This window comes from Chamaea fasciata, unplaced genomic scaffold (assembly GCF_029207755.1).
Source record: "Chamaea fasciata isolate MVZ Bird 193981 ecotype frontalis unplaced genomic scaffold, bChaFas1.0.hap1 SCAF_13, whole genome shotgun sequence".
Taxonomy (NCBI): Eukaryota; Metazoa; Chordata; class Aves; order Passeriformes; family Sylviidae; genus Chamaea; species Chamaea fasciata.
The window spans coordinates 8,893,448-8,913,322 of NW_027094098.1; the positions used below are offsets into that span (position 1 = coordinate 8,893,448).

Below are 19,875 nucleotides of genomic sequence, written 5' to 3' on the forward strand. Positions count from 1 at the left end.
GGGTAAAGAAGCTACCGAGAGGCCTCCAGAGGTCCCTTCCAGCCAGAATGAGGACTGTTCAGTGAGAACCTGCTCTTGAAATCAACAACCTATTTCTAGTTCCTAGGTCTTGTAACTAGATCTTATGCTGTGTAACCTATTTCTAGAGAGTTATAGATGTTATTTAATCTAAGCTGAGGCAAAACGTGTAAAACTTGTACAGGAATAGCTGCAACAGCAGCAACCAGGGCAGAGCTGCCAAGCCTGAAAAGTACCTTAAGCAGCTTAAAATCTTACTTGGGACAAACTGACAGGAAGGGAAGCAATCAGAAAGTGAGAGGGTTGTGAGTAGCTGAAATAACAGAGTAACTAAACCAACGGTTCTGTTAAGACAAGCATTTATCTAGCCCTTTTTAGATACAGGTCTTCTCCCCTTGAGAGGTTTTACGTCATCATGATAGTGCAGGAGAAAAATGGGTGTGGAAGTGCTGAGGTAAGTGTGGAGAAGTTCTTTGTACAGATAATCAGAATGAAGGAGTCAGTTTGTGCAGAAGAGTCAGGTGAATCATCTCCCTGGCCCATACTTTGCCTGCAGGCTTGCTTAGGAGAGGGGAGGTGGGGTGTGATAGGAAGGCTGCAGATCTTGTGGAACGTCAATCCTCTTCAGGTGGCTGTAGCCTTGTAGATTCAGTTTCGTATTCCCCAGCAGTTGCTATCAAGTTCTCCTGATCAAAGTCTGACGGCTCTCCTGTGCTCCTTTATACTTTTTAAAGACATTTTTTACCTTTGCTTTTACGTAGGTTTGTGGGTGGGGTTTTTTATTTGTTTTTTGTTTGGGTTTGTGTTGTTCCACAGTGTTCAGGCACCACTGATGTTGATTTTAAACAGGTGTTTTTATATCTTGCAGTCACCTCAGTATTTCATGCCAGTATATAGGCTGTTGTCTCTGGAGATGGGCTTGTCCAGCCTGAACAGACCATGTGTTGCTTCTGGGTGAGACTCCCGGTGGTGAGTGCAGCTAACAGGGCCCTGGGAACCACTCCTGGCACTGGCTGCCAAAAGCCTTGGGTAAGAGGGGAGGATGGGGCTACTTATTCTTGGCATCTCAACTGCAAAATGCCTTCAACATTGATGAGCAGCACTCCTGCCTGTTGTTCCCAAGATGTGCCCAGCACAAGGAGAGGGGCCAAGGCTGCAAGGTGATACTTCCTTTTCAGTTCTCCATTTTAGGATGTGATGTCCTCTTCTAATGAGCTAATGAGTCTCCTGGCAGGCACTGTAGTTACCTATCATTGCTGGTACTTAGGAATAAGTACCTGTGCAGATTCATCTGATAGGTGCTGTGACTTTGTAGTCTGAAATTAGCAGGGATAAAGTCCCCTAACGTGTTACATAGGAACTCTGGAGGGAATTCATAAAATCTAATGAGAACAATTGCATTTACTCTGATGTAAGCTGCCTCCAGAACAGGCCTGCAGGCACGGCCCTGGGTACAGGCAGGGAGCTGCAGAAACACTGCCAGCAGGGTAAGCTCAGTCTAGACATGGTTTCAGCAGTATGGTGTCAGCAGGCAGACCTGGAGCACTGGGGGGTCCATGTAGAACAATAGCGAACCCTCAGGTGCAGTTGATGCTGCTGCAGGAACGTGGAGGGACCTGCCCCTGTGGGCTCAAGCCAGCGTTGTTAAAATCCTTTTGCCAATATTGTCTGAGGATTAAGAGATGCTGTGCCAGGGCTCCAAAGCAACAAGTGGTTGGGAGCTTTCTGTGCTGCAGCAGCTGGGAGTGGGGGAGCAGGAACAGAGAAGACCTTTTTCATTAGTTACTTTAAGGTATGTAACAGCAAAACATCAGGAGGAAAAATCCCTTCCTTGCGCCACATCCTTGAGGGTTAAATAAGGGGCAACCCGTGTCCAAGTACCTCTAAAGTGCATACTATCTTGCAAAGTTCAAGACAAGGTTTCTTTTCCTTCCATGCTGTTCTCCACACATCCCTCCCAGCAATTCCTTGTTTGTGGAAAGGCAACTGTGTAACTGCCTACATGCTGGGGTGGGAATGGGGCTCCCGCAGTCCCAGTGAATGGGCCCCAGCCCTGTGCCTGGCCTTCTTGGAGGACAGAAATGAGATGAACAGGGGTTGGGGATGGTGTTTGTGGTCACCTGCCTGTTGGACCATGGCAAAGGACAGAGTGATTGAATAATGGGAAAGCAGCAGTTGCACTCAGGAACAGACTTGAGGGCTTTTTATGTTTCTGTGCATGCCCTGAGCATGGCTCCCCACAGCTCTGGTCCTCCCTGGACTGTGAGCTTTCCTCCATGCAAGTTGTGCCAGCAGGAGCACTGGGAAGGGGCAGCTGGGCTGGTCCCCTCGTGTCCTGGGGCGCCCTGCCCCATGGGAGAGGCACCTCCACAGAGCAGCCCTGCAGCTGGGATGAGGGACGGGAGCTGGGACAGCCTGTGCCCTGGCAGGGAGCCCCCATTCTGTAATTGCTGCCTCTGCTCCATGGAGGACAATGCTGAGTGCACGTCCCTGTTCCTCAAGGCTCCCCTGTGTCTGGTCTCCTCCCTGTCTGCTTCCTGATGCTTGGAGAAGACCCACCTTTTCCTGCCAGCCCTGCCCTAGCAGGACCATTGCCCAGGGTGGCTGCATTGTGCTGGGCCTGACCCTGCACCAGTGGCTTTGCAGGGGCTAGGTGAGAGATAGCACGTGGTCCAGCCTGGCTGGGTCCAGGCCCCTAGGCACCTGCTCCTTCTTTCCTATGGCTGTCCCTGGAGGATACTGCAGCAGCCCCAGGCTTGTGGGGAGCTTGCCTTACATAAATAGGTCACTTCTAGCCAAAAACTGGGGTGGCTGATGGGAACTGCCATGCATCAGCTGGCTAGAGATGAAACACATTCCTGCAGCTGGCACCAGTTTCTCCACTGAACTGAGCTCTGATTTGCAGGCAGGGCACTGGGGACTGAGATGGGGGCTGAGTGGTGCTCTGTGTACCTGCCAGGATGTTTTGGTAGGTGGCCTCTCTGGCACTGGGGCTGGGCAGAGCAGAAGCAAGAGGCAGGGGAAAGCCCCTGGCCTTGCTGAAGAAGAGGGCAGCTTTGTCCCTGAACTGTCCCCATCCTCTGCTGCTGCCTCTTGCGTAGCTGCTGGACTTCTTCCCCTGAGCTGGGTCTGTGCCAGTGGGGAGAGACACAAAAATGCCTTTTATGGAGTGAGGACAAAGTATTTCCTTGTGGCCAAGCAGTGACATGTCACAGGGCAGCAGCCCGAACTTGCTGTGTTCCCTGTCCAGGGGTGAATGGTTCACTCTGTGGCCCTGGGCCTGCAAAGGACTCAGACCCGAGCCACTGAGGACACGGTGGTTCTCAGTGCACAGGGGCAGAGGGACCCTGTGCCCTGATGCCTCTGCAGCACACAGTACTGGAGACAGCAGGCGCAGTGTGTGGCCCAGCCACCGTACCTTCCCTGTTTCTAATAGTGGTGGGCTTAAGTTTGCGTAACTGGAGGCTAACAAAACTGGTGATGCTGTAGTGGGGCTAGGGGCCACTGTCTGTCCATCCTGTGCATGGATCCATCCTTGGCACAGAGTGAGGGTCCTGCACTGCCCTCTCCAATGGCACCCAAGCCTTGGAGTCATGTAGGGCAGGGCAGAAGGGGCAGGAAATGAATGGCTTGTGTCCCTGGCTGGAAGCAAAGCCACCTTCCTGCAATTGTATGGAAATGAGGGCTGGCTAATGGGCCTCCCCCAGCCCTCTGTTGCCTGGCCTTTGTTCGAAGCTTGTAACTCAGACACCTGAATGAGAGCAGAGCAAACCCTGGTGACAGCCCCCACCAGGCTGAGCACCCTGTTCTGTCAGTGGGGACCCCCGTCCCAGTACCCCTCACCTGCTCACCAGGGCCTGCTGCACGCACTCACCAGCCCAGAACTCCCTCTCAGAGAAAGGATGTAAGCAGGGTCCCTGTCCCTCCTGCCTCACAAACCATATGGGCCACAAAGAGTGACACTGGCAGCAGCCTCACATGATGGAGGCTGGTGCCTGCTGTGCTGGGCTGCCAGCTCCAGGAGAGGTGATGGGCTCTGTCTTCTCTTCCTTGGGTTTTTACCACAGCAGTGTCCCCACCAGCTGAGCTGTGACAGGCTGCATTAGCCCCGTGGAATCTTTTCAATTTCTCTTTGAAAGAGAACCAGAGGAGCTCCTGCAGCCCCGAGAGGCGGGATCCACTGCTGCACCCCAGGCAACCCCTTGTTTTGCAGCTCTTCCCACATGCAATGGGGAAAGGACATGAGCAGGGTGGTGTTGGGCAATGCAGCATTGGCCTGCTTGGAGACAGATGTGAATCAGAAAGTGTCCTTCACCCGGCGGGCCTGTGGCTGGAAGGACAGTGTGGGGAGCCCAGGGGGTGGTGCTCCCACAGCATGGCACTGGAGTCTGCAGAGCTGCCCGGGCGGGGAGAGCTGCGAAGGGGCCGTGCCAGCCCACAGAGTGCATGGGCTGGCAAGGGGCTCATCAGCTCTGGACGCGAGCAGAGTTTAACAAAGAACAGGGAGCTGTTGTGTGAAGCCAAAGAGCTTGTTTTCCTGAAGAGAAGCTACAGGGCACAGGCTGGGCTGTGTGCTGCTCGCCTTGTAACCTGCAGTGCCTCAATCCTTCCCGCAGCATCCCCCGGCCCCCCCTCCACCATCCCTCAACTCTCCCGACCTTCTGTCTTCTTCATTTCTAGGAAGTGCAGCTGTTGGCAGGCACTGGCTGCTCCTTCCTCCGGCCACCGGAGGGGTCTGGGTCGCAGCCAGCCCCGGCTTTGTTCAGGACGGGTTGCGCAAAGAGCTCGGCGGGCACCTCGGCCCCGCAGGCAGGCGGAACAGAGCGGTCCCAGAGCCACCCACTGTCCCGGCAGCTTCGGCTTCTCCACGTGTTGTGCTCTACGTGGAAGCGGCCGCCAAAAGAGCAGCCCCTTGCTGGTGTTTCCGGGCTCAGCATGGATCATCACTGTGTTCCTTGCAAGAGACAGGAGCAGGGCTTGCTCCTGATGGCCAGAGCACCCTTCCCAGCTTGCTGGCAGACAGCACTGGTTTAGGGGCTTCTCCCGTAAGGCAGCAGATGTAGTTGGAGAGGTGAGATCTTCTGGAAGTGATACTGATGTATGCAATTGGGGGTCCTATCTACAGCTTTTTCACGTGGTTTTCCAGAAGGCAGGGCTGTCAGGACACTGGAAAATAGGGACATGCCCAAGAGGTATTTCAATGCCTGGCCATCCTGACCATGGACACCCCTAGCCACTGCAGGATGCACTAAAGACACTGTCCCCGGAGCTGTGGGCCTGGGGTCCTCACAACATCTCACATCCCTATGACTTTTCACCCAGAGAGAGCTGGTGGGAACGTAATAATATTTGTATACCTAAAAGTAGAGCGATTGATCCCACTGCTGTTTTGCAACGTGTTGACGAGCAGACAGTGCAGACTTATATAAGTGTATGTGGAGCTGGCAAGTTTGTGTTCCAATCATATGAGTGCTGTTGTGCAATGCTTCCCCTCCGCAGCTCTGGAAGAAAACAGGAGTGTGGGGGCTGCCATGCATGCACTGAGCCCTTCAGTGATCCCAGTCCCCAAGGATCTTAGGGCAAGGGATGCAATTGTTATGTCCCGAGGTCTCAAGTTCAGCTTCAAAAGTCACCTGCAAGTGACGCATCAGGGTCCTTGTTCATTGCCCCTCCCTGTCCAATACAAATCACCTGGCACTTGCAATTCAAAGCTGATTCATCAGCAGCAGGAGTATGTCCTGGGCTCTGCATTCTACCCAGATGCAGAAGGATTTGCAGGGGCCTTTACAGAGGAGATCCTTCCAAGCCACTGTCTGACAGACCTGGGATGCTGTGCTGAGCACAAGAAGAGAATGGGTGCTGCTGCTGCTGTGCACGTGGGAGGTGGGTGATGAGTGCCTGCATCCCCCTCAGCTGCCTCTGCCTGCCAGCACAGCCTGTGCTGCCGACTTCGTGGAAGCAAAGCTCTGTTATTCCAGCACAAACAGCTGGGTTCATGCCAGGGAGTGGCCAGGACTTACCTGGAGTGGGGACAGAGAGGCAGGGTGACCACTGCAGCCAAACCGGGCAAGGGACTGCCAAGCAGAGAATCCTGTTCCCGTGGGATATGAGTGATGCCAAGAATAATGACTCCACAAGCGGGAAGGTTCTCTCCTGCAGTGGCAATCCCTGGCTGCCCAGCCCTTGCCCATCCACGTGCTGTTCCCTGCTGGGCATCTGGAAGGGACTGTGACCACGCAGGAAGTCCAGATCTGAAAGGCTCCTGAAGGATTCAGTCCCAATTACATCTCACAGTTCCAAATCAAAGCACTGTGCTATTTTTCCAGCCTGAGTGTGCCCAACTTCAGCTCACCGCAGTGATTCCCAGTAGCCACTGCAGTGAGGGAGTTTAGGCAGCCACTCACTCCCACTCCATCCTCCTTAACCAGGATCAGCCACAATTATCTCACTGCCAGTGCTGGGAAAACTGCGGGCCTGAGTGGGCTGTGCTGGGAGCAGGCAGGGAGCTGTGGTCGCCACAAGCCTGGTTTTTATTGTGTTACCACCGGTTGGATTGGGTTGCGAATGGTTTCTGGATGAATTAAACTCCCCTATAACTGAGTGGGGATCTGTGGACTATTCCATCTCTGCATCCCTGCATCCAGGCAGGATGGCAGGGGTGGGCAGGATGGGTGAGGGGCGTCTTTGTGGTGGACTTGGCTGCAGAGTGTGTACTAGTCCCACTGGGGTGCTGTAACCAGGTCCCCACCCACCCTGCTCCTAGGCTGTCTGTGCTGGCTTTGCCAGGTGGAAAATTTGTCTTGTTCCTAGGTCAGCAAGGAGAAAGCCCTGGCTGGGGAAGAGGAGGGGGGGACCATGCACTGCAGGTCTGCCACCCACTTCCCCGGGACAGCAAGAAGGGCTCAGATCACTGGGCAGCAGGGACCAAGGGAAGCTGCTGATGTCTTGGGGTTGGGGGGCAGGGGGCTTGCAGGGGTCTTGGGCTACTTGGGGTAGTGTCCCAAAGGGTTGTTCTCTTGGAATGGGGCAAGGAGATGAACGGGGCTGGGGGCTGCTGTGTCTTCTTGGAGAGTTCCAGGCCTGATGGGCCATGGCCCACGTCCCCACGGCCACGTGCCAGGTCACTGTGCCCGCTGCGGCTCAGAGCCAGCCCTGGTTGTGCCCTGATCCCATGCTGGGAGAGTGGTGGGGAAGGGGACTGGCCCAGGGGGGCTCTCTGGGGGAAGCCCTCATGACACCCAGGGTGGGGCTGGCGGGCACACAAGGACTTTGGGGACACAGTGGTGCCGGGTGATCCAATACAGGATTCCCAGAGGAGGGGCTGCTTGGGGACACTCACCGGGATGGGCAGATTTAGGGGGGAAGCGATGTGCCTGCGGCCCAGCGAGGCCCAGAGGGACCAGGCGGGGGTGCGCGATGAGCGGTCGGCGGGAGCAGTGACCCCAGAAGCCGGCAGTGACCCAGGCAACTGCGTGATTGAGGACCGACACAAATGGGCCGGTGCCGGGGAAGCGTCCGTGCTTCATGGATCCTGCCAATGGACCCATCGGGGTTGCTGCGGGGGGTCAGTCCCGGGGGTCAGTTCGGGGGGTCGGTGCCGGGGGTCAGTCCCGGGTGTCGGTGCCGGGGGTCAGTCCCGGGGATCAGTTCTGGGGGTCAGTCCCGGGGATCAGTCCCGGGGGTCAGTCCCGGGGTCAGTCCCGTGGATCAGTCCCGGGGGTCAGTTCCGGGTGTCGGTGCCGGGGATCAGTCCCGGGGGTCAGTCCCGGGGGTCAGTCCCGGGGGTCAGTCCCGGGGTCAGTCCCGGGGATCAGTCCCGGGTTCAGTCCCGGAGTCATTCCCGAGGTCAGTCCCGTGGATCAGTCCCGGGGGTCGGTGCCGTCTTGCCGCCTCAGAGCCGCTGCGCGAGCCGCTGGCGCCCCCTGCCGGCGTGGGCGGGGGAGCGGCGTCCCCGCGCCGCCAGGGGGCGGTACCGCGCGGGGGGCGGGGCGCGGCGGCGCCGTGGGGGCGGGACGTGAGGGGCGGGGCGGGGCGGGACGTGAGGGGCGGGGCCAGTCCGGTCCGTGTGGGCGGAGGTGCCGGTGCTGCTGGTGCCGGTGCCGCCGCCATGTACCGGGCCCTGTACAGCTTCCGTTCGGCTGAGCCCAATTCGCTGCCCTTCACTGCCGGAGAGACCTTTCTGCTCCTGGAGCGCAGCAACCAGCACTGGTGGCTCGTCACCCGCGCCGGCTCTGGCGAGACGGGCTACGCGCCGGCCTCATACCTCCAGCGGCTGCAGGTGGGCCGGGCCGAGCGCGGGCGGCTCTGCCGGGGGTCCCGGGGCCGGGCGGCTCTGCCCTGGCCCCTCGCAGGCAGCGGGGCTTTCCTGGCTGTCCCCGGCTGGGTTCGTGCCGGCGCGGTGGTAGAGCACAGTCCGGGTGCTGGGCCACCTGCTCCGTGCTCTGAGCAGCCCGGGCACAGCCGCTCTTGGTTCCTCTCTGGGAGCCGCTGGCCTAGCTAGGGAGACGGGTGTGCCATTTCTGTGGCCGTGACCGCCCCTGCAGTGTCTCCGGCGGGCGGGAACAGTCTGGGACACTGTGGCATAGGTATCCCGTGGTTGCAGGGAGGCAGGAGACATCTCCGGTGATGTCGAGGTTGGGGAGCACCAGCCCCGCGGGTCCGGGACAAAGTGAGAGCTCAGCAGGCTCGTCCGGAGGAAGGGGGCTGGGTATGGATCCCTAGGGTGCCATCTCCAGGGCCTGAAAGTCTGGCGGGCTCTTCGCTCCTGCAGAACTGGGACAGGAAGATAGGAAAATTCCTGGGAGATGCTGCGGGGGATTCTCCTCCCTGGAGTAAACACGATTACAGGTGAACTGGAATCTCCTGGCGACCAGCCGTGGTTGGTGTAAGTTAGTGGCAGTCCTACGGCCATCTCTGTGCCGGCTGTTCAGACTGAGGGCTCCGTGTGTGTGGTACCCTCACACTGAGAGGATAGTGAGGGGTGATTATCCTCCTTCCCTTAACACACCATGACACCCACAGCTCGCCCCTGCTGTCCCGGGGCCTGGGAGAAGCCATGGCAGCTGCCTGCAGTGGCAACACTTACAGCCAAGTTGATGGGACCGGGAATTACAGAAGGTCCGAGCACCAGCTGCGGCCCTAACTGGAGTCCGAGGATGGAGTTCACCTTTTGCTGCTGGGGTGTAAGCACTGTGCCCTTGCAAATGTCATGGGAAACAGGTTGCATGTGGCTTGGACAGTGCAGGGGCTGCTTAGTGGAGGCTTAAGAGGGAAAACATGGCTTCTAAAATTATAATAGGCATTTCATGAAGAACTGATTGATAGGGGCTTTTGTACTTTTGGGCCTCGGGATAGCTGTGGGACCAGGATGCTGAAGAATCTGCATCAGTGAATGGGTAGCTGCAGAGAAAAATGCATATGAATGTTACAAATGGGCCTTTTGGCGTCTGTCTGAAAATGGTGACAACCCCCTTTATTTTAATGTGCTTCTGCTGCTCCTTCAGATGCCATTGAATTTCTGATTAGCAGTAAATCAGGCTGTAAGTAAGTGTGGGTGTGGGCTTTGCAGAACACTCCAGTGAAACAAGCATTAACAGGAGAGTGTGTATGTGTGTTAGGGCAACACCAGGTCCCTTTGATGGCTGCTCGATCTGTCCATCCTGTGAAGCTGGGGCTCTTCTGCAACCTGGCAGGATGGCCTGATGGAACAAGGACATCTTGTGTATCAATAAGCCCTTAATAAGCTATTTACAGAAGCTATTTAGTTACAGAGCAAAGACCTTATTAACTGCTAGATTTTAAAACCCCACAGTGGCATAGCTCCAGGTTGCTGCTCATGAGTTTCCTGTCTGCAGTCTCTTGCTTCATTTGCTTGTGTGGCATGACGTCTTCTTACTGCTGTGGGTGCAGGAGCCTTCTCCTAGGCTGCTCACTCATACCAGTTTTTTTCTTGCAGGTACCTTGCTAGTATGCATCTCAAAATCTTACAGGAAAAGTATTTATTCTATGACTTTACAGTCATTTCTAACATTATATTTTGCTACAGCCTCAACACAGCTTGCAGCCTGCCAGGCTAACTCCTGACATGTTAGTAATGCACTGATATTAAAGCAGCATTGCTGGTGACTGTGTGAGCATTCCCTCTAGGTCAGCCGTAACTTTCCCAAATACCTTTGGACCTTGTTGCAGGAAACAGTCTTCCCTGCATCTGCTCATCTGTGTTTTGGCTATTAAATTTCCAGCACCTGAATTTGTTGATGATGTGTGAAGCAGCAGGATCTAATTTGCTGCTCTGCAGTTGCAGTCATCCTGTGTGTCTGTTACTGACTTTCTGTTGCATCCTGCCAGCTCTGAAGAGCTGATGTGAAGTCAAAATGTGTGTTTATTCATGGCAGAAAGCATCTGCTCGCTGGGAGTGTGCTTGAGACTGTTTGCTCAGTGTCCAGGAGGAGTGCAAACAATTTGTCACCCAGTTTTGGTTTAATAAGGGCACTGAGACCAATTAGTGACAGCGGTTTGGGAGGCAAATTAACGCTGCCCCAATCACAGCAGGGAAACAACACTGCTAATGATTAGTGTTAGCAGGGAGAGAGAGTGGCCAACAGGAGTCACCATTGTAAAGGTAAGCCTGGCCTTCCTTTGCAGTGCAGTTAGGTTCCAGGTGAGCAATAGGTTGGAGAACAGTCACGGCCCCTCATGGCAACCTGCTGAGAGGATGCTCACGGGGGAGACTTGGGCTGCTGTTGCTGCTTTGCACTATTAGGAGCATTTGTTTTCTTCTGAGCTCCTCTTGAGTTTCAGGGGTTGTTTTTTTTCTCAGCTTTCACAGATATGGGATATTGATGCCTTGACTTCTCTAAAAGAAAAAATAATCCCCAGTTATTGTTTAATGCCTATTTTTGTCTGATGTCTTTTTGCAGGATTTTATACTGAAATCCTTGTGCCTCAGTACTGCTGTTAAAGGAGAGTTAGTTGTAGGGGAGAGAAAGCTCCACCAACAAATCCTTCTTAGAATGCCTTTAAGAAACAAGCTGGGGCCCAGCCAGAGCACCAGAAGGTACAGATGATGTAAAATTAATTTGAGTCAATTAGAAACGGCCAACTTCAGCTGATATTCCTGCTGATTTTACTCTTCTGTAGTTCCCTTTTAGCTCCTGTTTGGGTTATTAAGAGTCATTTCAAGCCAAGTGCCATTCTGGGGATAGATGCTGAGGCTGTCAAGCAGCAAGAGAGGAGATCGGGCTGTGCTGCTGAATGGGGCAGCTTGTGGAGCACACAGAAAGAGTTGCTTGTTGAAACAGTGGCAGTACAGGTGGCTTAGCCCTGGCTCTGCATGGCCATGGTGGAGATCTTGGGAGGCCATGACAGCAGCAGGTGTGACATTGCCCAGCAAAGTCGTGTACTCAGGGGCTGTGGGTGCTGGTGCCAGACCAGTGAAAGCATGCACCTAGCACTGTTCCCGTGACAGCACAAGAGTAGTTGCCTCCAGCTCCTGGTGGAGCAAGAAATGTGCTCATATCTAATGCCAGGTGAATACTGCTGCAGCAAAACTGTCCTCTCAAGTGCCAGGCCTTCCTATTGAATGGCAAAGTGCCCATCAGCATAAGACTGGTCTTTTGTCTCCAGCTGTGTGCTGATGCTTAAGTGATGTATGAGTGGCAGAAAAATGTGGGGATTAAAATGGAGCTTAGGGTCTCTGGAGTCAGACAGTCACTCCAGAAGATAAGCTTTCAAAGCTTTATATGCAGCTATAAACGATTCAGTTTGGAAAGCTTACTTAGGTGCAAGAGGTTCACTTAGTGTCAGGGAGGGACAAGTGCCAAATCTAACAAATAATAAGGTTCCTTTCTGTGGGATAAATAGCTCTATGTTGCTATGAATATGATGGGACCTGGAATTTTGTGATGGGAACCTGGAGTTATTCCAGCTCTGGATGAAGATTTCAGGCTGTAGCACCAGGAGCACAGAGGGAGTAGCTGTCCTGGAGGATGCTGAGCTGTGGGTGACACTTGGCCTGCCAGGAAAGCTGATCTGCTCCTGGCAGGACAGGGGCTGGCTGTGGTGGTTTGGCACCCACGTCCAGGAGCAGCAGGGCTGCTCCAGCTCTCGGCTACACAACTGATCTTCTCTTGTCTCATGTCTGCACTAGCCCAGGCTGCATTCCCTGCTGATGAAAGTGTTAACATTAAATGCTGGGCAGGGGAGTGGCAGCTTTAAAATGCTACATTGGTAAATGTCAGGGGTGCAAAAATACATGCTAAGTCACAGGGAAATGTTTCCTCATGAAGTGGGATGGTTTAGCCTGCTGGCTGTTACAAATCAGCTGCTCAGCTGTGTAATCCATTAGGAAACACCTTTGAAATTATTATTAATATCCTTTTCAAAATTACCTTAAATTTATTTGGAATGACTGAAAAATTTGTTTGTTATGTGGATTTTGAGTCTCTGTTCATGATTTCACATTGTACCGCTTGAGGAGCAAGGGAAGGTCTGTCTGGGTGCAAAGGTGTGTATGCTGATGGCCAAGAAGCTTTGGACTGTCTGGTGAGAAAATGGAGCCAAGCAAAGAGTATAACAAGCATTTTGAGCGTGCCTTGGATTGCTGTTTGCTGTATCTTTTTCTACAAGAATAAACAGGCATGTGATAAAAATAAGAGACTGCTTTGTGCAGCCTAGCAACAACTTAAAATTCTCCTGCAGCATGAGCAAGTGCATAGCAGCAGAGTACAGGTAGTCCTGACCAGGCAGGCACAGGAGTGGTGTGTCACCTCCCCAGCTGCAAAGAAGACAGGTTTCTGTGAGGGAGTGAAATTTGAGCACTCTCTGTTTGCTCAAACCTTCTGTCCTGTTTTGTGTTCTAGCATTGACCTGGGTTCAGGACTGGAATTTTGTGGTGTAGAGTGAGGTAGGAGCTGCCTTTCCTTGCAGACCTGGGCATGCCAGGGCTCAGTGTGTGGGTCTCACAGCTCATGGTCACTCCTCCAGCCTGATCCCACATCCTACACCCGGCTGTGCTGTCTAGCCTTCTCTTAAGCTGCCTCTGCTCTTGTCAACCCCACTCTCAGTTAATTCAGTTCACCACCTTGCTGGAAAACTCCTTGTTTCTAATCGTGTTGCTTCTCTGCCAGGATCCCATGTGCATTGGTTCAGGGATGGAGCAGCATGTGCCAAGGTTGGTGCTGTGTAGGATCACTGTGGCAGCTCAGGTACTGTCAAGCCTTCCACACTGCCATGGAGACAGTGATGGTTGTGGAACACAGTTAGAATCATAGAATAGCTTGAATTGGGAGGAGTTTTAAAGATCATCGAGTTCCAACTCCGCAGTTGGTTGTACATTGTCAATCACAGAATAGTTTGGGTTGGAAGGGACCTCTGGAGATCGTCCACTCCAATGCCCTGCCACGGCAAGGCCACCTGGAGCAGGTGACACAGGAATGTGTCAGGTGGGTTTTGAATGTCTCCAGAGAGGGAGATACTGCAACCTCCCTGGGCTTGCTGGAAACTGAGTTTTGGCAATTGTTTGCTGTAAGAGTTTCTCCCTCCATCTGCTTAAAACCAGCTTTAAACTTGGTGCTCCTGACCCTTGGCAGAGTTGCTCTCATTGTTCCTGAACACTGTACAGGCTGTCCCCTGCACTGGAGCCTGCAGCGTTGTTTGTCATCTGCTGCAGGTTTGACATAGCTTTCAATGGGCATGAGAGCTTAATTGCAATACTCACACAGATCCTGAGTAAGTGCTTAGGCTAAAAATAAAGATTTATTTTGGAGAATAAGCAGCTGGTAGTGCTTTGTAGCTGAGGCTGCATTTCTTGACACATGCAAGAAAGTGAAAGAACGAAGCATTTTTTTCTGGGCTCTCACCACAGAAGAGATGCTGTTGTGTCAGAGCTGCTCATGCTTTGAGATGAAGTTTCATTCTTTTCCCCTTTACAGTCAGGGGAATTATAACAATTTCTAATTACTGTAGCTAAACACTTGAAATTTTAGCCAGAAGTTCTACAATCTTTATGGTCCAGAATGATTAAAGTAGAGCTATGGTAATGGTTTTTAGTCTTGGCTGTGAAGCCATGTTCTCACTTTTACTCCAATTAAAAATAATTCAGCTTTTGATACCACATAAAATTTGTCTTTGTGGCCTGGACACCCACGTATGAGCAGCATTGGTGGTGTGGTCTTATCACTCCTGTGCCATGAGTGGAGTCACACTGGTGCTTGCATGGATGGCTCCATTGGGCTGGAAATATTAAGCCTGTTTCAGGGTTCAACAACATGAAGGCTGCTTTGGTCAGAAGTGAGCAGGCAGTAGGGACAGGTCTGAGAGTCCATGTCCACTCTTGAGCAATGTGGCTGCAGCTCTCTTTGCCTTGGAGGAAGGGCAAGGTGAGGGGGCAGACTGGAAAGAAGATGTGACATTTTCTTCCCAGCCTTTGAAGAAGCACTTGCCCAGAGGAGACAGACACAGATTGGTTCCCAACTTCCCTGCAGGGTCACAGTGTCTGCCAGGTCATTGCACTCCTGCTTTCTAGTGCTGGGCTGTGAGCATTTCAGACTGTTGCCAGGTGATCGATCCCCTACTGTTACCTTGCAATTTTACTGATCCAGTCTGTGATTTTTTTTTTGCCTACTGTATGGTTTTTGAATGCTTTTCATCAGGAGAAAGAGGCTAGACTTTTTCTCCTTGTTTACATCTAGATGATGATGAGCTTCTTATTGCAAAGGGAAGAACTGCCAGCTTTGAACTAGGAACATCCTGCTCTGTATGTGCTTCTGCATCACTTCTCACAATGCCACGTTTGCGTTTCCTTTGAGGATTTCCAGCATCCAGTCAGGTGAACTCTTGTTAGAAAAAACAACAAACCCAAACCACAAAAAAACAAAGGAGGAGAGATTTGTATTGAAAGAAATATGAACCCAATAAACTGGAAAGTTCATGCAAATTGATTTCCCTGTGTTTATTGCTCTGTGTGAAGTACAGAGGGAGCAAGACACTGAAGAGCAGGGAGGAATTTATATTGCTTGTCCTTGGAGAAAAATGGGCTCTGTTAGTGATGATGGGAAAGCAATGTGAAGAGTCCTCCTCCTTGCAAGAGAGGATTAACTTCTGTGCTGGGGGCAGCCTGTAAACTAGGAAAGGCTTTGACAAAAGCAGACTATAATATGGTCGCTGGCTGACCTAAGAAGATCCCTTGCAAGGCCTTGGGCATATTTATACCCATGGGGAAGGTCAAATCCCATGGTGTAAAGTGGGTATTTACATCTGTCAGTGGTTGAAACATGCAAAACAGCTGAACCTCTCTGTTGAGGAGGGCTCTGGTTCTGGAACAGAAGCAGCCTCCTTTTTATTCTGTTCCTTTTGTATTTCAGATGTATATAAAACCAAAGAGAGTTTATAAGAGCATCTCAGATTTACTCCCTCATGAACAATTTAAACTTTGTCATTTCTAGACAGGATTATGTATTCAGTGTGTGAGCTGTCAGCCTGGGTATTGGAAGAAGGACGAATTCCAGAAGGGTTTTTTAAGGAGGGAAGTACAAGCAACCTTAGTATGCAACTGTAGCATTAGATGGTCTGCAAGAAAATTAGACTTCACAGATACTAACATTCTACATGGCCACTGCCATAACCAAAATTTTTCAAGCCACGGGTTCTAACAGAGCTTTGTGTGCAGAGATTTTCAAATTAAAATGCACGTGCATTGTGTTTCTTCCTGAGACAAAACTTAAGTTGAGGATTTCATCTTAGGTGTATCAGTAAGACTTGGCTCAATTTATTTCACTGAAGAATTGTATTTGTGTGCAGGCTTACAGGGGCTGTGAGGGTTGGAAGTGTTTGGTGTTGGACTGAGGAATCAGCTGGTCCTGCAGGGCTGGTAATCTCTGCCTCCCAGAGTTGCTGTTGCTGTGAGATGTGATGGTGCCAGCTTCTGGTGCGAAGAAGGTCTTGTTTCCAGGGCTGACACTCTCCAGAGAGAAGTGGGTGGTGGCACTCTTGGAGGACACCAGTTTGTGCTTTTTCTGTGAGTTGGCACCTGGATCTAAAAAATCCTTATTGCATTTAGAGGAAAAGATCTCATTTGAAATGGCAGTCCACTGGAAGTTCTTTCTGTGGACCCCAACTGACCTCATCGCCTCAGGTCTGAGTTGCAGCAGGAATTGTGGGTTCTGGTCCTGCTTCTGGAGGAGCATCACTGCTTCTCCAGCCAGTGGCTCACAAATCAAATTTTGACCTTTAAAAGAGGGTCTTGTCAAACCTTATTTGTTTTGACTTTTATCACATGGCAAAACCTTTGATTTTAAAACCAGGGTTTTGAAGCTTGTCATGTGAGAAGCGGAACAGAGGACACGATTCATGACTGCTTCTGTCTCTGTTCCCCTTTGGCCCCCATTGCATTCTCACCACAGGGATATTGAATGCTGTTTTGGAGAAAGCTCTGTCAGTGCTAAATAGACATCGGGGCAAATAGAGTTGTCCAAAAGACAAGACCCACCACCTTGGGACAGGAGGCTCAGCTTCATGTGAGATTATCTCCCTTCATGCCCTGCAATGAGCTTGTGTGGCAGAGCTGTTTGCTTCCCTTTCAAGGGAGCAAAGAGCTAAAACTTGTCCTCTTATAGCATGAGGCTTAGGCAAGAAGGGGAAGTAAGATTTTTGTCTGCTTTTTAGAGTGAGGTGGGAAGTCCATGGGTTTGTTTTTCCTGGTTATTTGCTTGCCTGTTGAAGTTGTTTAGAAGAAGTTGTCACTCCTTTCCTCCTTGGAAGCTGCTTGCTTCTTGTGACGCCCGTGTCCTTCCTCCTGTCCATCTGGACTAGCTAAAAGGGCAGTGTCACCCAGCTGCAAGTGCGGTGAGCCCATTCCTCTGACTCAGGCTGCCTTTCATACTAGTGGGATGTGCTTTTGAACAGGGATCTCCTGTCGTGCCAGTGGTGGGGGAGGGGAACCATCTGTGCCTCTTTGTCCCCCTTCACTGCTCAGGCTGGCGTGGTGTGTGTGAAAGTGGTCTGCAAGGTGTTGATTTTTTTCTGTGATCTGGAAATGCCACCATAGGCTGATATTTTAGGTTGTTCAGCTGCTCAAGAGTTATAATTAAAAAAAATAAATTAAAAAATCAAGCTGTTGGACTAGGCATGCTAGATAATTCCAGGCTGTGGGTTGTTTCTTGCTAAATCACTGGTTTCAAGTTCAGATTAGATCTTTTCTAAGTAATAACTATTAATTATTTCTTGGGGTTTTTTGTAGTACAAATAGGGACAGTGCCTTGTAGTATGGAAACCTTAGGGCAGGCCTAAACTCCAAACCTTCTATTGTATTGAACAAAAACCAAAGGGTTGGGGGAGAAGATGAGGCGAGAGCTGCAAAAACAGACACCCACAAGGAGGCAGGAATTGCTGGGCTGATGTCTTGATGAAAAGGTCTTTGAATGCCTGTCCATGAGGTTTGTGCCTGGGGCCATACCTCCTCAGCTTCTGATGTAATTAGGGTGTCATCTCCCCCTGTTCCTGCTGCCTGCTCCCCCTCCACTGCTCTTGAGCTCACTGGCCGGCAGGCTGAGCTCAGCCTCTGTTTCATCCTCTTTCTCTGGAGGTAGGAAGAAAGCCTTGGTGGACCACACAGGTGCCTTTCACCCATTTGCACCTGGGGAATGGAAGTGGTTGGGCAGGTTTTTGGGGTGGAGGGCTCTCTGTCAGCAGAGTTTAGTCGGTGTCAGTGTGCTGCAATGAGAACCAGGGCAGCTCCTGTGGAAACCAGATGGCCACCTAGAGACATCAAGTTGAAGCTCTCCACTGAGCAGACAAATGCAAACCTTCGTGGCCTCTGAATCTGATGTGGTGACAATTCCTTTTTGTGTAAACTTTGTGAATTCAGTGTCTTTCCAGATTTCCCTTTTCCTTTTCCTGAGGACAGGATGCGTGTTTGCAGGGGGATGGATGGACCATTGTTTGAACAATGATTTGCATGCAACTGACCAACCAGAAGGCAGGTCCATGGGCCCTTTCCCTCTATGTTCAGGCTTAGCTATCCCTAGGGAATATCTGGGGAGAAGTTCAAGTATCAGGAAAGTCCACATTTTTAGCATGCTAAAAGAATAACTGGATGAAATCCCAGCACCTCAAATAAGAATGATGATCATAAATAATTCATTGCCTAGTTACTGCAGAAGTTTAGGGACTTCCCTAAGGCTGGCCAAATCAAAGTGTTTATAGATGAAGACTTTTTCCATTTGACATCAAACAAAACAATGTCCCTTGATGTGCCAAATTCTAAGTAATGAAGTTTTTGCCCTAGAATCACCTTTATTGACTTAAACTGGAAAGTGCATCCCCTTTAGTTTATTTCTTTTTAATTGATTTCATGTGTCTGTCTTCCATTAGCTTGATGACAAGAGACAGCAGCAGCATTGAAATAATTGTGCAGTTGTTATCAAGAGACCTGTGGAGCATAATTTTTTATATCAGGGATGGAAAGAAACCCCTCCAACATCCACTTTTGGGAAGCGTCATCTTGCCTGTGGTCTTGGGCACTGCCTTAGAAGCGTTGCCCAGTGATGTGGGACAGCATCTGAGCCTTCTACATGCATGAACACATGTGAACTGGCTGTATTTTTGAGCTTGAGGTCTCAAAATCAAATTAAACTCTGGTCACTTTAAAACCTTTTAAATACTTATTATTTTGTTAATGATTCAGCATAAATGCTTTCTCAGCAAAATCTCCTGTTGGTAATGTTTGGTCTTACGAGACTGTGGATGGATGTGGAAGACCGCACAAACCTCATAGCTGGGCTGAAGGGAGTTAGGAGTGGTGAAGGGTGATCAGCCCTGACCTGGAACAGTTTAGAGGGATGGGAGAGAGAAAACATGCACATGAACTGTGCGAACCATGCAGCTTCAGAGTTACTGTCACCCTTCGCTTGCTGTTAGGCAGCTCCAAACCTGCATGCAGGAGGTGAGCTGAGTCCTGGCCATCTCCATTCCTGCAGCATTTGTCCTGCGTGATATGGGCTGGGAAGATTTCCTGAAATACAGTGGTTTGCTCTCACTGATGGGTGCTGACACAGGTGAACGTGGCACGAGAAGAATCAGATGCAAGAAATCAATCCTATAATGAGCCATGGGAGCTGGGAGCAACTTTTGCACATGGGAATTGAACAGTCTGACAAAGGCAGGTTTTTTGTTCACTGCCTCGGAAAGTGTGGAAAACAGGATCATGGCTGTTTTGCTCCCTGAAGCACAATGTCCTATGAGGACATTCTCCTCCTGTCCCCATTTCTTTGTGTTTTCTGGGAAGCCTGTGCCACTCTAAGCTGTGAAAGGAGATGGGATTATAAATTGCAGCTAAAGCAGAGGCTGTTTTTCTCCTGCAGATAGTGTGGGACACTAATAAATTGCTTTTCTTCCATGACTCACCTCTTACTTCCTTATAGGTGAAATGTCAGCAAATCTAGTTGAACCCTTTAATTTTTTTTTAGGTAAAAAACACCTCTGAACAAACCCCAGAATTTGTTCTTAAACTGAATCTGGAGATAACAGCAAGTTATCCTCATTCCTTTGATAAACAGAGCTAAACTTGCAATTCTCAAGATAGTTTTCTAGGTCAATGGAAACTGACAGTCTGTTGAAGTTTTGCAGCACAGAAAAATAGTGTTCTGCTGTCTGCTAGTCAAAAACAACTGCAGGATCTTTAATTCAAAATTTTCTGGGTTTTTTTTTGGCTTGTGCTGTTGTCTTTGTTATCACACATGTAGCAGTGTAAGACACTGCTGCAGATCTCAGTAGTATCTTTATTGGGTTTGGGGTATGAATTAGGTTTAGTTTTATCACTGTCCCAATAAACCTTGATTGCATTTACTTGCTGAATTTGGT

At 50.9% G+C, this 19,875-nt stretch overlaps 1 protein-coding gene across 1 annotated transcript in view; it reads left to right on the plus strand.

Annotated features, from left to right (window-relative positions):
* Positions 1 to 8,087: 8,087 nt before the first annotated feature.
* The window catches only part of NCKIPSD (NCK interacting protein with SH3 domain), a 50,901-nt gene continuing 39,113 nt past the window's right edge, over positions 8,088 to 19,875 (plus strand). The window contains exon 1 of the mRNA XM_066195323.1: positions 8,088 to 8,296. Coding sequence (XP_066051420.1) covers positions 8,126 to 8,296 — 171 coding nt within the window. The 5' untranslated portion in view covers positions 8,088 to 8,125. The remainder of the gene's footprint in view (positions 8,297 to 19,875) is intronic.